The following is a 14,404-nucleotide window of genomic DNA, read 5'->3' on the forward strand; positions in this document are numbered from 1 at the left end:
GAAAATTCAGCTTTGCCATCACATGAATCAATTACATTTTAAAATATTTCTAGAAAACAGCAATAATATTTCACAATATTACTGCCTTTACTATATTTTAAATATAGTATATGTATAATCTATTATATTATGAATGCAGCCTAGGTAGCATAAGAGACTAAAAAGAAACCTATCGACCCCAGAATTTTTCATGGTAATGTAAGAATGAAAAACTATACAATGCGTAAAAGTGAACAAAGTAAACAATATGAAAAAGTAAAATTCTATCTACCTATCTCTGAGCTCCAAACTCTTGTATTGATTGACAGTAGAGGCCATTGTCACTCATATGAGGCTGTACACCTGTGGAGCTCCAACTCTTAAATGAATTCCTTCCTGTTCCCCATAGAGCAAGACACTTCACCCCTGAATATACCAGTCCCTGCCTGCTATCAATCAATAGAGCTGGAGCTGTCAATACTACAGTACGAAACTTCAGCTCAGTGACACGCAGTGACATTTTGCTGTTGGTAGGAGTGAAATCAGCCACGTTGGTGAGGAGGAAAACGTAGAATTTACCGACTTTAATTTATCAAGCAACAGTCTCAGTCCTCCTAATTATGCCCTATGCTGTGACAAAACTATTTCCATTTTATTTATTTTTAAAAGATGAATCTCATTCACAATTTTTGCTTTCTTTAGTCATGTATTTAAAGAAAGATAGTCGCTTCATGTACATAGTACGCTATACAAAACATCTGTAGCGGTACTTCAGAGCCATCTAGTGGTCAAATAATGTAACGACAACAAACAGCTGGAAACTCGCACGAAACCGCCATAGGGATAATCCACTTTTATTCTAACGACCAAAACAATTGTACACTCGTTTAATTGTATTTCATGTGAATGACCACCAATATTTAGCCTTTTTATGAAAGAGAATACACATTGGTGAAAGAAAAAGACTGGTTTAAATGGTTCGGATCAGCTCAAATGTGCCCACAATCCTTCTAAAACAGTCCAACAGACCAGTAAACCAGACTAAGTTTTTATTTACTTTTTTTTTTTCTTGCGGAGGACGCTCAGGAAGTTGGTAAGTATCTGGTGGATGGTCCTCGTGTGTTTGGTGCACAAAAGGGCCTCAAGTCATTCATTCATTTGTATTTATATTCAACATTGCACAGAATTAGGTAAAGTATGGGCAAGCATAACATTGTAATCAAAAGCTTTACTCAAGCGTTGCTTACCATGCAAAAAAAAAAGTATCTTCACTATATAATTGTTGCATTAGAGCAACTTTTCTCAAGTTCAGATTTCCATCTTTCACTTTCTTCCTGTATCAAAACAGGAGGAGGATCTGAAACTCGGCTTTGCTGACAGCACAACTTAAAGCTGTTGAGTGTCTTTGAACAGTTCAAAGTGATTTATAATAGAAAGAAACACACTACTGACAAGTCTCACACAGGTTATGTGAGCAACAAAACAAACGTTTTCTCAAGTTTCTTTTAAAGTCAAAACATTTATATGCAGATCTTGTTCTTGATTTTTAAATACTGAAGTTTTAACAAAACTTTTTCAATGGTTTTATTGACCTTGTACAGCGAAACCTTCCTAAGAAACATGCCTTAAATTAATCTGAGAATAGTTCAATCCCCTATTACATAATTAGCCATTATATTTACACAAGGATTACAAGCTAGTAACCTTATTACCTTAACTGTTGGTACAATATTAATAAAAATGTATAGGTAACACTTGACCATAAGTTCCAAGTTGTTAACATTAATGCAATTGTATGGACAAATAATGAATAATACTTTTACAGCATTTATTAACTTAGATTAATTTTTTATATATACACTAATTCAGGTTTACTAAATTAACAATTACTATATTTATAAATTAACATTAAGCTAAATACAAAATACTGTAGAAATGCCATCAATTATTTCATGACACCTGATACATACATTAGGTTAACCAACTGAACCTTATTGTGAAGTGTTAGCAGTTTATAATTTCTCAGTTTGACAGTTCGGTATTGAGCAGTACACAGTGGCGGGATAGTATGTTGTGTGTGCAGTGCTGAGACTCATGGGGATGAAGTTTAATAATCTTTGTGACAACCTCAGTTATACCAAACTGGTATACTCACAATTGCAGAGTGAGTACACAAAGATAACTTACAAAAACCCAAGATGTATTCTTCAAAACCGCTTAACACAGTCACTAGTTTTAACTCTGAATGAAGTTCGTAAATACTTCCTGATTCAGGAAAGGCACAAAACATTTCCAGCCTGAGTGATTAGTTGTTCCACTGCATGTCCATTGAAAAGAAATATCATTCATTTCTTCACATAGCATCAATAAAATAGGAGAAGATTGTGACATCACTTCCTGTCAGCCTAGTAGCTGTTCACGGTTTCTTAAGTCTTAGGAGAAGTGTATCCCAGCGGAGTTGAATGCATGAAGAAGCCTACCATAAAATACGGATGCAGAAAAGATACTTAACGAAAAAACAAACAATAAAAAAAGTATTTTTTATGAAGCAAAGTGCATCATACTTACACCATGAAATCATCTATATCCATGGAGCGTGCCCTCTTGTCGCTAAACTTCGACTCTTGAAGGATGCTTTCAATTTTCTGAGCAATGTTGAAATCATGTTGTATTTCCTGCAATACAATTTGGAAATGTATTTTAATGCAAGGATTTCTGCAGGCTTTAAGAGGGTAAATGCAAGACGTTTTCCAAAACCTTTTTTAAACCAATTAAAGAAAATTTAAGGAATAAATGAAAGGGAACACAGATTTAAGGCTGTATTTGTACTTTAAACAAGACAAAAATACTAAGGAAGACCATTTTTTGCAATGTACGCAACTTCAAATGCCATGACTATGAATTTAGGACTTGCTGCCTTAATTTGTGGAAGGGTGAATTAAGACTTCTTAAGACCCTCAAAAGCTATAAATATAAGGGTGTCTCAAGTCAAGTATATTTAAAGTGTCGTTGTGAAGCAGACTCACTATGCTGTGCACGGAGCAATGGATTCTATAGTTCTTCTCCAATAACTGTTCAACTGCAGCAGACCTGCATTAAAAAAAAAAAAAAGTCAGTTCCATATCATGACTGGCCAGCTTCTTAAATTCATTACTATTGATCGCTCAGCAAAACACCATTTAGGGACGTCTTACTTGAAGGCAGCACTGAGTGTTTTGTTCTTTCGGACAAATGCAATTCTGACAAGACCATCCCATTCCTATAAATGTGGAAAAACAAGATTATGTTATTTCCAATTACTGCAAAGTCAATATACACACTTCAATTAAGGACAATTACCTGGAAGTTGATAGGTGGTGGAGGATTTTTGGGCTCTATCCTCACCACGCTGGACTCTACTTTTGGAGGTGGTCTGAAATTGTTCTTTCCCACCTTCATAAGCATAACATTTTAGTGTATGATTTCACATATGAATTATAATGAGAATGCATTAAATGAATCTGAACAGGCACCAACCTTCATGAGGTGGTCCACACGGGCTAGGAGCTGTGTGTTGATGGACAGCCTGCAGTACAGCTTGTCTCCTGGTTTAGCCACCAACCGCATGGCAAATTCCCTCTGGAACATCAGCACAGCACACCTACACACAAAATAAACACAAAACTCAACTCAAACTGTTCTAACTTTTCATTATTATTTTCCATTGTAATGCTTTGGGTTTTATAATGGTTTTGTAAAGTCGTAGACAGTATAATGGGGAGAAAATGAGCTACCCATACAAATGTGAATGGAAGAAATCATAATGCTCAATATTATGGCAGTATCTTTCAGTTTAAAGTGTGAAACAGTAGTTTGTTTACTCCGTTCTACATCCACGTTTATAGGACCAGCCTGAAAAACAAGTTCTTACCTAAAAAACGGCCTGTGAAGTAACAGCTTGAACACGAAAGGTGACGATATCTAGAGAAAAAAAATCTCAGTGTGAATACCAGTGATTTGCTAACACTTTACAATAAGGTTTCATTTGTTAACTACATTAACATGACAAATACTTCTAAAGTTTATCTCAGTTAGTTACTGTTAATTTCAACATTTACAGATAAGGCACATTATTAAAATCAAATCTGTTAATATTATCTATTGGACCTGAGCTTATAGGAACAAAAAATGAACGGTTGTTTCAATAACTAATGCTAAAAAAAAAAAACTTCGACAAGTACTAAAACAAATGTGTTGCTGAATGTTAGTTAATGCATTAACTAATAGGACCCCGACGTGAAGTGTTACCAGTAACTCTGAAGACAGATCTACAGCATAAGGAGAAAAAAAATCTCTGAACCAATACCTGATATGGCAAGTTAGCCACACAGACATCAAAAAAGGGGAGCTCCGTCTTGAGGACGTCTCCTATGAGGATCTGAAGCTTGTTTTGCATTGGACTGTATTGAAAACAGATTTTTCAATCAAACTGATTTTTAAATTCAATCTTGACAACAGTGACAATGAATGTGTATGAAAAACACTCACGTGCACTGGACTCTTTTTTGAAGTTCAGCAACAAGCCTGGTGTCCAACTCACAGGCAACCACCTTTAAATTATAGTAAATAAAGACATTGTTTTGCTTTGAGGGGTAAATAATAATAAATATAAATCCATGAATCGCTACTTAAAATCCAGCAATAAACATTTAATGTAACTTATTTACTTTCTTGGCTTTCTCCAGAAGTTTGACAGTCATGTTACCAGTTCCAGGACCAACTTCCAGAACCACATCTGTTGGTCGTAATGCTGCCTGCAAAGACATTATGATTATGTTCCAGTGTATTAACACATACAGTCACTTTCTTTTGAAGAAAAATTACTTGGCAGAAATATAAAATTAAAATTTTGACAGAAAGAGTCAAAATCCACACTAACGTTACCGACCTTCTCTATGATGCCGTTGACAACCAATGGATTTTTTAAAATATGCTGACCGATACCAGTATTGAACATAATTCCTGAAAAAGATCAATAAACATTGAATGTTTAAATGTCATTAATAATGTCACAATACAAACACAAACATTATGGTCCGAAAAAAGGCTTCATTTTCTTAGTCATAAAGCATACACAGTACAAAACATGAACTTAACCTACCTTGACTCTTCACCTCCTGGTGTTGTCGAGATTTCTTCTCAGCTTTAACCTTCGGCATTTTGATAAGTAATGTTTGAAATTCCAAACTGTGAAATTTACAGTACAAATGTGCGTATACGTTTACTGTATCATAAACACGTGCAGCAACCGCTGGCTTTAGTTCCTTTGGTTTCTCTCAGCTGATCGGATGGAAATCAGTCGACAGCCTCAAGCTCCCTCTAGCGCCGTGGAGGACGCATGGCGGAACCGGAAGTGACCTTTAAGCGCTGTTTTGCGGGTTCTTTTTCGCGGCAATCCGAACGTGATGCAAAGACTGTTGAGGAATATGACAGCTGATTTTTTGATGTTTATATAATAGGTAATCTTTCACATTACTATATAATCTGCGTTAAAGATAAGTTTTTTATTTCGCGCTTTATCTTCCGCTGAATAAAATTGTATTTAAAAAGTAAAACATGTTGTTAAGTTCTTGTGTTTAGCGCTAGTTCGGCGTTTTATTTAGCCGGACTCTAATATTTCTCTCTGGTAAGTTACAATTGCGAATCTGTTTTTCGGAACATGTATGCATCTTCTTGCTTCTGTTCTTAAGTTACAGATTCTTCATATTTGAACATCGGAGGACACAATAACAATGGCATCAGCCACTGCAGAGGACATCAAATCTGAACTGGACACCTTCAGCATCGCCTTCAACGATGACACTGTGGATAAAAGTAAATGTCAAGCTTCTTATTTGTTGTTTTAATTTTTGTTAATTTAGTATTATAAATACTAATTTAGTGAAATTATGTAATACACACGCACGCAGGGCTGCCAACTTTTGAGTTTAGGCTGTACCCCTGTAAGAAAATTTTGTACATTTTAAAATTAAATTCAGCTATCTGATGCATATTGAGAGTTCAAAATTAAGAGCTCCAATACAGGTTCAGTGTGCAAACTAAACAGAGAAAAAAACTGGTGAATTTACTTGTTCTTTAGGTTTAAAGGGGACTCAGTTCTCTTTTTAGTTGTGATATAGTGTCTCAGTCTAGTTCTAGTTGTTTGGAAACCAAACAAATTTGAATATAATAGTAAGAATTTTATATTATTATTCCTATGACAGTAATATTGGAAAACAATTCTGTAAAACAAATGAAAATGAGTATTTCTCAGGTATGTTATTTTACCTTATTCTACAGTAGGGAAATTACTATACTTTTGTTTTCATTTCTACACTTTTGCAAGCAGGGCCTAAAACTTTTTGCCACATCTGCCCCTTTAATCATGATACAGACAAAATTTTCTGGTGATTTGAGGAAATTTACCTGCCATAAATATTTTTTACCATTTATGCTATCATTTTGTAATACAAAAAATATATAAATAAAATACCTGTCAGCAGAGCTTTGTCTGACATCTGGACATTATGTCATACTGTGTTTTTATCATAAAATGATGTAAAATAACTGTTGCAGTGCTGCAAAACTATTAACTTTTTACCACAACAAGAATAGCAATGTACAGTGAAAGAATTGCAAGATCTAGTTATTAGCTACCTTTATAAATAATTGCAACCGCATTTAAAAATATTTTGACACGAAAATTCTAATATTTCTCTATTAATCTATTAGTCTGCATAGCTTGAACATTTGTTCTGAGAAATTATATTTTTCTCCCATTCCAAAATGAATCCTTCATTCATGAGGGATTTATATGTCACTCCCGAAACTTTGCTGCTTGTACAGGGTATGGCCGTTAGTCAATATCATATTATTACAGTTTTAACTGAAGGTGCTTTTGACTGCATGAGAAAATGGATGTGTAGCGTGAGAAAAGTGTCAATTGCGTAAGTCTCATGCTGAATGCATGAGAGTTAGCAGCCCTGAAATATATAAAACATTACACTCTTACAATGGTCATATGCTGTAATAATTGTCTCTTGTAGTGTTGGAGCTGTGTTTGTGTCACAGGCAGAAGGGGGAAGAGATCGTATGTGAGTGGTTTGCTTTCAGCTCCAGTAGAAACCAGCTGCCTCTCACTCTTGATAATCTGGACCAGTTTGAACATGAAGTTAGTATAAGTGTGCAAAACATGATAACTGCAACACAGATACTCTAAGATCTCCATTTTTTATTTATCTTAATGAATAAAAAACCCTATGTTTCCCTGCGTAATTTGTGTACTGTTTATGTACTCCTTACAGATACTGAACAAGAGGAAAAAGCCTAAAGGCTCATCAAAGGGAAGCCAGTTTAACAAGACAAGAGACATAAACTCTATCCAGGAACTGTATCCTTATCGCTCAAACCATCACTGGGTTGAATTTGATGCAGTTGTTGTGTATTTTGTTCACTATAAATGCTCAAAGTAATTTTCTTGACAGAGTCACACAGAATCCGAGCAGAAGAGGAAGAGGAGAGCTTGCTAGATTCCTATTCAACACCTGCCAAAGTAAGAAAAATTGGAGACAGATTAATATGGAACACTTGATGGAAATGTACGGTAGATGGACAGATAAAAAATCTTGTATAGCTCAGCTCTTAAAAGTAAACCGAGCTGTTTATTTGATATGCTCAAATGCTGTCATTTTCAGTATATTGAAATTTTCTTTCTTGGAAACTGGATTGGTAAGAAAGCACAAATGTAAATGTATTCCTATCTCTATGTGACTGCAGGGCTCTCAGAAGCGACCGCTGACCACCCCAGAACATCCTCAGTCCAAGAGAAGTGTGGCCCGACTCACCAGTCCCAGTCTATTGCTGTCACCTGCCAGCTTCTCTCCAAGGTAATAAAATCATCAAACATTTATTCAGATTTGAATATATGAGGTATTTATGAGTAAACAGAACCATTAACAAAATCACCAATGCAACCATAACCTGAGCTACCAATAATTACCTTAAAGACAGTGTGGAATAATAAGCAGGATAACCGGAATCTTAAGTCTTTCAACTTCCAGATAATGTAATTAATTTGATCTATAAAAATAGAGTTGTGTTATATGTTTGTGTAGTGCAACCCCTTCTCAAAAATATGGCATGCGTGGTGGGCGAGGAGAGGTGGTTTCGTCGTTTGGAGTGGTGCAGGGTCCTCGCTGGACGGGCAAAGGACAGAGCGCTGTGAGGGTTGAGATGCTAGAAGGAGGAGAGAATTCACTCATCAGCAGCTACAAATACATGTTCCAGAGACTGAGAGACGTGCGGGACGGTGAGGCCATGTTCTTGTTCTTGTCCAAATGTGCATTGTCATGTTGGATGTGGATTCTTCCACAATTCCTGTAACAGTTCTGCCTGCATGGCGGGATGTAGTCATGTAGATTTGTGTTTGTGTTGCATGAAACATACCTATTGTCTTTTTTGATATTTATATTTGTTCTCTATGTTGTCTATAGTTTTGACCGAAAAGATTGAAGAACTCGGAGAGGAATTGCGAAGCCATTTTAACATAGAGGAATTCTCTCCAGTTTCATTACCTGTTCAGGTACAAGAACAGACATTATCATGGACAAAAGAGGCTAAATAATTATATTTTTTGATGTGATAAAAAGTCTGCAGAAGTTAATTCTGCAGTCTGTGGGTATCCATTTTAACTAGATGTGATCTCATTTTTCTCTCTCTCTCTTGTAGGATAACATCACAGTGTTGGGGCAAGTGTGTTGTGACAGTAACGGCAAGCTCAATGCCCAATCTGTGCTGCTGGAGGCGGGACAGGAACAGGGGGGCAGACAGGTGCCTGTGAATCTGTCTGAGCTCAAAGAGTTCTCACTTTTTCCTGGACAGGTGAGATACACACCTACTATATGATGTATATTTTTTCTTTTTATTTTATGTTTGTATTTATCTTATTACTAAGTAATATTTTTATATTACATATAATTTTCAGGAACCAGAATTATTAGTAATTCACTTAAAATTCTGATTATTTTTCATTTGAGAAACATTATGTATCAGGGGATGTATTTTTCCCCCATTTTTAATTATGCAATGTGTTTGGCGTATATTATTATCTATATTAGCAACATTCTATTATTCTCTTCTGTAGGTTGTTGTGATGGAAGGTATGAATCCCTCTGGGGAGAAGTTTGTTGCTACCAAACTATATGAGGTATCTCTCGCAATTGGCACTTTTTAAATTAAATCTGTTTGGGTTAAGTTAGAATTTGTTAAATTGTGAGTTATGATATTTATTCTGTGATTTGTTTCCCCACCAGGGTATTCCCCTGCCTTTTTGCTGTCCTTCCGAAGTGAAACAAGAAATGGATGAGGGTAAGATTGGTGAAAATGTATTAAGAACTTGCCTGTTGAGAGCAATGCTTGTATTAAACCCTTCATAACACAATTTTTCAGTGTCTGAGCCTGTGATGGTCATGATGGCTTGTGGACCGTACACCCCCTCTGAAAGTCTGACCTATGACCCTCTGATTGACCTCATTACTATCATCAATAAAGATCGTCCTAATGTGTGCATTCTGGTAGGTATATTTATCTCTTTATCTAAAGGGTTACTCCACCCCAAAATGAAACTTTTGTCATTAATCACTTACCCCTGTGTCGTTCCAAACCTGTAAAAGCTTTGTTTGTCTTCGTAACACAATTTAAGATATTTTGGATGAAATCCGGGAGGCTTGTGACTGTCCCACTGACTGCCAAACAATTAACACTGTCAAGGTCCAGAAAAGTATTAAAAAAAAAACATCGTCAGAATACTCCATCTGCCATCAGTGGTTCAACCGTAACACACAGAACAGTGTATGCTGCTTGCGTCCAGCGGATATTCTCCAAAATGGCGCTACGCTGACAAAGAGCAGACGAATTGTTGAATAAAGTCGTTATTTTTTTCTTTGCGTACAAAAAGTATTCTCGTAGCTTCATAACGTTAAGGTTGAACCACTGATGGCAGATGGAGTATTCTGACAATGTTATTTATACTTTTCTGGGCCTTGACAGTGTTAATTGCTTGACAGTCAATGGGACAATCACAAGCCTCCTGGATTTCATCCAAAATATCTTAAATTGTGTTACGAAGACAAACAAAGCTTTTACAGGTTTGGAACGACACAGGGGTAAGTGATTAATGACAAAAGTTTCATTTTGGGGTGGAGTAACCCTTTAAGAGTGTGACTGCTTTTCATTTTAATACAGTTTATTTAAATCTGAAATTTTTGACTAGTAATTAACTATTTATTTGTCTTATAGTTTGGGCCTTTTGTTGATTCCAAACATGACCAGATTGAGGTAAACCAGGTTTGGTGTGTTTTTGAAATTCCTGTAACATTTTTCATCATGGCCACAAATCTAACCACTTGATGTTCAACCATTTCAACAGAAAAACCAGGTAACAGAAACATTCGAAAGCATCTTCAAGAGATGTGTGGACAGCATAGTAGAAGGAACCAAAGGGTGTGTATATAATTTTTCCTTTGCGTCTTTAGGAAGTGCTCACAATGCACAACTGTGAGTTTTCATTGCATGCATTCTTTTATTATAGGTCTGGATGCAGGTTAGTGTTTGTGCCATCTCAGAGGGATGTCCATCATCATTACATTTATCCTCAGCCACCCTTTAACCTGACCAACCTCAGCAAAGATGATTCAGCGGTGAGATGATTAGCTAAATGCTTTGAATGTAATTGGCCGTCCTATTTATTAAGTGCTGGTGATTAATATTTTATCTTTGTGTGATTCAGGGCAAACTTAATTAGAAAGACATGGTTTATTTAATATCTCTTAATGCTCAAACTGAATAATTAAACCGTTTCTGTCTACTCTTGTTGTTCAATATACATTTTCCACCCCTAGCGAGTGACCTTAGCTTCTGACCCCTGCACTCTCCTCATTGGTAATGTGACATTTGGCCTGACCTCTACAGACATTCTGTTTCATATGGGAGCTGAAGAGATCAGCAGGTAATACTACTGAACCAGCTAGTAATTATTTCATGAAAACATATGAATTTGCATTATTTCGTTAATGTTCAGTGGAATGAGTGAGCAAAAGCACTGATTTACGGTATAATTACGGTATTTGCAGTGGCACGGGCACAGAACGTTTCTCACGGATCATGAAACACATGTTGACCCAGAGAAGGTTAGTAGAGCATATTCATTTCTCATCTTTAAAATGAAATTGCCTCATGTTTGATTAGTAGTAAAATGTTGTTTGGCTGTGCTCTCGTCTTCTGTTCCTGAGATTTTATTTAATTGTTCGTTTAGCTACTATCCTCTCTATCCTCCTGCGGAGGAAGTCAACATGGATTATGACAAGTTTCAGCAATTCGGCCAAATGAACCTCGCGCCTGATATTCTTATCGTTCCTTCTGAACTTCGGTATTTCATCAAGGTAAATAACTCATATTTGTAGATACCATGTCAAATAAAAGGTTATTTCAATTCTGACTGGAAAACTAATTTTGCATTTTTTCTCAGGATGTGATTGGCTGTGTGTGTGTTAATCCTGGTCGTCTCACTAAAGGACAGGTGGGCGGGACTTACGGAAGGTTACTCATTCAGCCAAACCCTGTGCTGGTGGAGGGGAAGAGAGTGAGCCCATGTATAGCAGGACAGGTGGTGAAAATATGATACGTTATCTTTCCTACTGCTAGAACTTTATTAAATCATGTCTGTATTTTTTTATGTCTGTATTAAAACTTTTCACTTAAAGTGACTGGAAAATAAAATACTTCATTTTTACTCCATTTTTTTTTGTCTAGTTACCATGTCATCAAAATCAAAACTTTTCTTGTTATTGTGAAAGATTCTTCAGTGCATGTTATTCCTGAAAACAAGCTCTTTTTCTTCCTCTTTTCTGTATCATTGACGTTACTTAGACAACAGGCTAATGGATAATGTTCATCAAAAGCCAAATAGCCATTTAGGCATTCAGTTCTGGCTTGATTCTGAGTGGAATTGGCCATTTTAATTGTTGAACAACCTGTTTATTTCAAATGCATGGCATTACAGAAGCAAAACTGGTAATGAATGTGGTTATATATAAACCTTTATTAAAGGATCAGTCTGAATTTATTTTAAAAAGTAAATTCATTGGTAAATGCAGTTCATTTATCTCACATTCAGAATGCTACTAAAACATTCTCAAATGAGCTGTTATAAAAAGCTTAAATACACATTACACTGAACATGGTAACAGTGAGCACATTTACAGGTAAAGTATATACATTAATTGGAGAACTGTGTTCAAACAGGTCTTTAGTTTGGAATGTTTTCTAGTCCCATTGCAATGTCCCTTAATTTAGGATCATCCCTCCAGTTGACTTTACTGGCCAGTATGATTCCCTGAAAGCAAGATTTTTATGACAAATAGGTTCAAAATGCAGTGTTTCTAAATAAATAGACAGCAAGGTAAATTAAATTAGAATAAGCACACAAGCAAACATTGAGAAGCCACATACCCGCAACACATTTTGTAAAATGGTGGTGACCTTCTGGTATTTCTGTAGGACCGCTTCTGCTCTTTCCTTTGCTCTCTGCTGAACTTCTCCTTGGTTCTCCTTCACCTCTTTCAACTCGTTTATCTCCTGCATTTTCTTCTTAATTTTTCCTTTTAGGTCTAGGAAAACATGAATGAGATTATTTTCTAATAAACTGTGAAATCACAGCAAAAAATGCTTCATTAAAATAGTAAGTACCAAGTCTTTCCTTTTGGATATCTGTGATCTGGTCCTGAAGCTCTCGTGTTTCCTGGAAAAAAAAGATCAGCAATTAAGTATTATATGGCCATCAAATTGTTTAGAAATTGAATTATTCATAAAATGATCATGTTCTTTCTAAAACATAAAGCAGAGCAGGGAATGTCCCACCTTTAAAATTTTCATGGTCTTTTCACAGAGCTCAGTGTTCTGACAGGTCAGTTCTTTCAGTGCCCTGTATGATGAAAGATATGATTACAGTTGGGACAACTGGATATCAGACAACATACATCAGACTTGTTTAAATTAGGATTCACTCACTCAGCATCTGCATCATTCTGAATCATCTTTTCAGTGATGACGTTCCAAATCTGCATTCTACACAAAAACAAAGAATCACTTTGGACACATGGACACAGCTGGACATTGGATTACAAATAGAAAAAAAATGATGTTTGTTACCACAGAATCTTTACCTGTTCAATACCAGCGTTTTGTTGAAATATGAGAGTCTTGCCTGCTCTATTTCACTTTCATACTTGGATCTACACATTTTTTAAAATATGAATGTCAGGTTATTTTATAACATACAATATATGTAAAAACATACATATTCATACATTCAAACACACTTACAGGTCTGCATCAGCTTCACATGACTCTTTATGTTTTCCTTAGAAACAAACACTACAATTAGCATTAGGTTAATTATTAGTAGTCAATATTTACATAAGTGTTGTTTATTCACGTATAAATTTAAGCTTACCCATGCTGACTTTAACATTCATTTCAAAACACTGATTTTCCATTATTTCTTTCATTCTTGAGGAGAGAAAAAACAGTACATACAAGAAAAAGACTGAGTATAATTATACTTATCTATTACATATTGTGTAAATAGTGCTCTACATATTGGTGCAAGAAGATAAAGATCACACAAATGAAATAATGGAAAATCACTTTAATAAACGTGTGGGTGTCACCCCATCAGAAGCCGAAGCTGTATCAGGCACACTGTTCTTCATTTCAGCTGGATCAATATCTGAAGAGAGTTCATCTTGATTACTGAGACTCATCTTTGTATATCTGTGAAGAAACAAAAACACCACAAATCCTATTCAAATTTCTGTTGAAGATTTTAGAGACCCTAGATATACAGTACTCAACATTTGGAGTGGATCAAAACCTTTCATCAAAGTTGTCCTAAAACCAAAATGCGTTCTTGTCTTAGGACAACTTTGAAGAACTTTTTTGATCAACTTCAAATGTTGACTACTGTAAAGCGTATACTGATTTTATTTCAGATTTATGATATGAAATATATAACTGATAACAACAGGGTCAAAGCATCAATAGAGCTATGAATATGTCCAATGTTCTCGCACCGTATAAACAATGAATTCCTAAGACTTCCCAGTTGTTTACAATAGATATGATTAAAAAACAAAACAAAACAAAAAAACTACCCCAACCAAGTAACGTTAAGCGTATTTAAACAACTTTCCGTTTCACTTACCGTTGCTTCTCGTTCTTTCTGTTGCTGTTTTTGTTTACTAATATGACTTTGTTTATTGCAAGCCTCCAAGCCGCGCAACTTCCAACCGGTCTGAAACTGCCGCCAGGAAGTCTTGGTGTCACGTGACTGTCACGTGACCACGGTGAT

General features: G+C 35.8%; 3 protein-coding genes across 3 annotated transcripts; 1 reads left to right on the top strand and 2 right to left on the bottom strand.

Annotated features, from left to right (window-relative positions):
* Positions 1-540: 540 nt before the first annotated feature.
* Positions 541-5,315, bottom strand: dimt1l (DIM1 dimethyladenosine transferase 1-like (S. cerevisiae)). The gene is made up of 12 exons (XM_058784405.1): positions 5,120-5,315; positions 4,907-4,980; positions 4,686-4,772; positions 4,507-4,568; positions 4,325-4,418; positions 3,890-3,939; positions 3,496-3,619; positions 3,319-3,411; positions 3,174-3,238; positions 3,006-3,069; positions 2,548-2,654; positions 541-2,455 (listed from the first exon to the last, which is right to left on the bottom strand). Exons 1-12 carry the CDS (start codon positions 5,175-5,177, stop codon positions 2,413-2,415), a joined length of 921 nt encoding a protein of 306 aa, XP_058640388.1. The 5' UTR covers positions 5,178-5,315; the 3' UTR covers positions 541-2,412.
* Positions 5,316-5,344: 29 nt separating this feature from the next.
* On the top strand, positions 5,345-11,785 carry pola2 (polymerase (DNA directed), alpha 2). Its single transcript, XM_058784400.1, has 19 exons — positions 5,345-5,477; positions 5,709-5,832; positions 7,044-7,168; positions 7,302-7,387; positions 7,492-7,549; positions 7,774-7,883; positions 8,112-8,305; positions 8,490-8,578; positions 8,725-8,877; positions 9,140-9,202; positions 9,309-9,363; positions 9,445-9,569; positions 10,294-10,332; positions 10,424-10,497; positions 10,586-10,694; positions 10,896-11,002; positions 11,127-11,183; positions 11,309-11,435; positions 11,522-11,785. Exons 2-19 carry the CDS (start codon positions 5,751-5,753, stop codon positions 11,672-11,674), a joined length of 1,806 nt encoding a protein of 601 aa, XP_058640383.1. The 5' UTR covers positions 5,345-5,477; positions 5,709-5,750; the 3' UTR covers positions 11,675-11,785.
* A 130-nt stretch (positions 11,786-11,915) lies between these two features.
* Positions 11,916-14,401, bottom strand: cenph (centromere protein H). The gene is made up of 10 exons (XM_058784406.1): positions 14,258-14,401; positions 13,702-13,827; positions 13,508-13,563; positions 13,378-13,414; positions 13,218-13,286; positions 13,063-13,119; positions 12,913-12,976; positions 12,742-12,793; positions 12,505-12,662; positions 11,916-12,388 (listed from the first exon to the last, which is right to left on the bottom strand). Exons 2-10 carry the CDS (start codon positions 13,815-13,817, stop codon positions 12,302-12,304), a joined length of 696 nt encoding a protein of 231 aa, XP_058640389.1. The 5' UTR covers positions 13,818-13,827; positions 14,258-14,401; the 3' UTR covers positions 11,916-12,301.
* Between the last annotated feature and the right edge of the window lie 3 nt (positions 14,402-14,404).

This window comes from Onychostoma macrolepis, chromosome 08, assembly GCF_012432095.1.
Source record: "Onychostoma macrolepis isolate SWU-2019 chromosome 08, ASM1243209v1, whole genome shotgun sequence".
In the NCBI taxonomy this organism is placed as follows: Eukaryota; Metazoa; Chordata; class Actinopteri; order Cypriniformes; family Cyprinidae; genus Onychostoma; species Onychostoma macrolepis.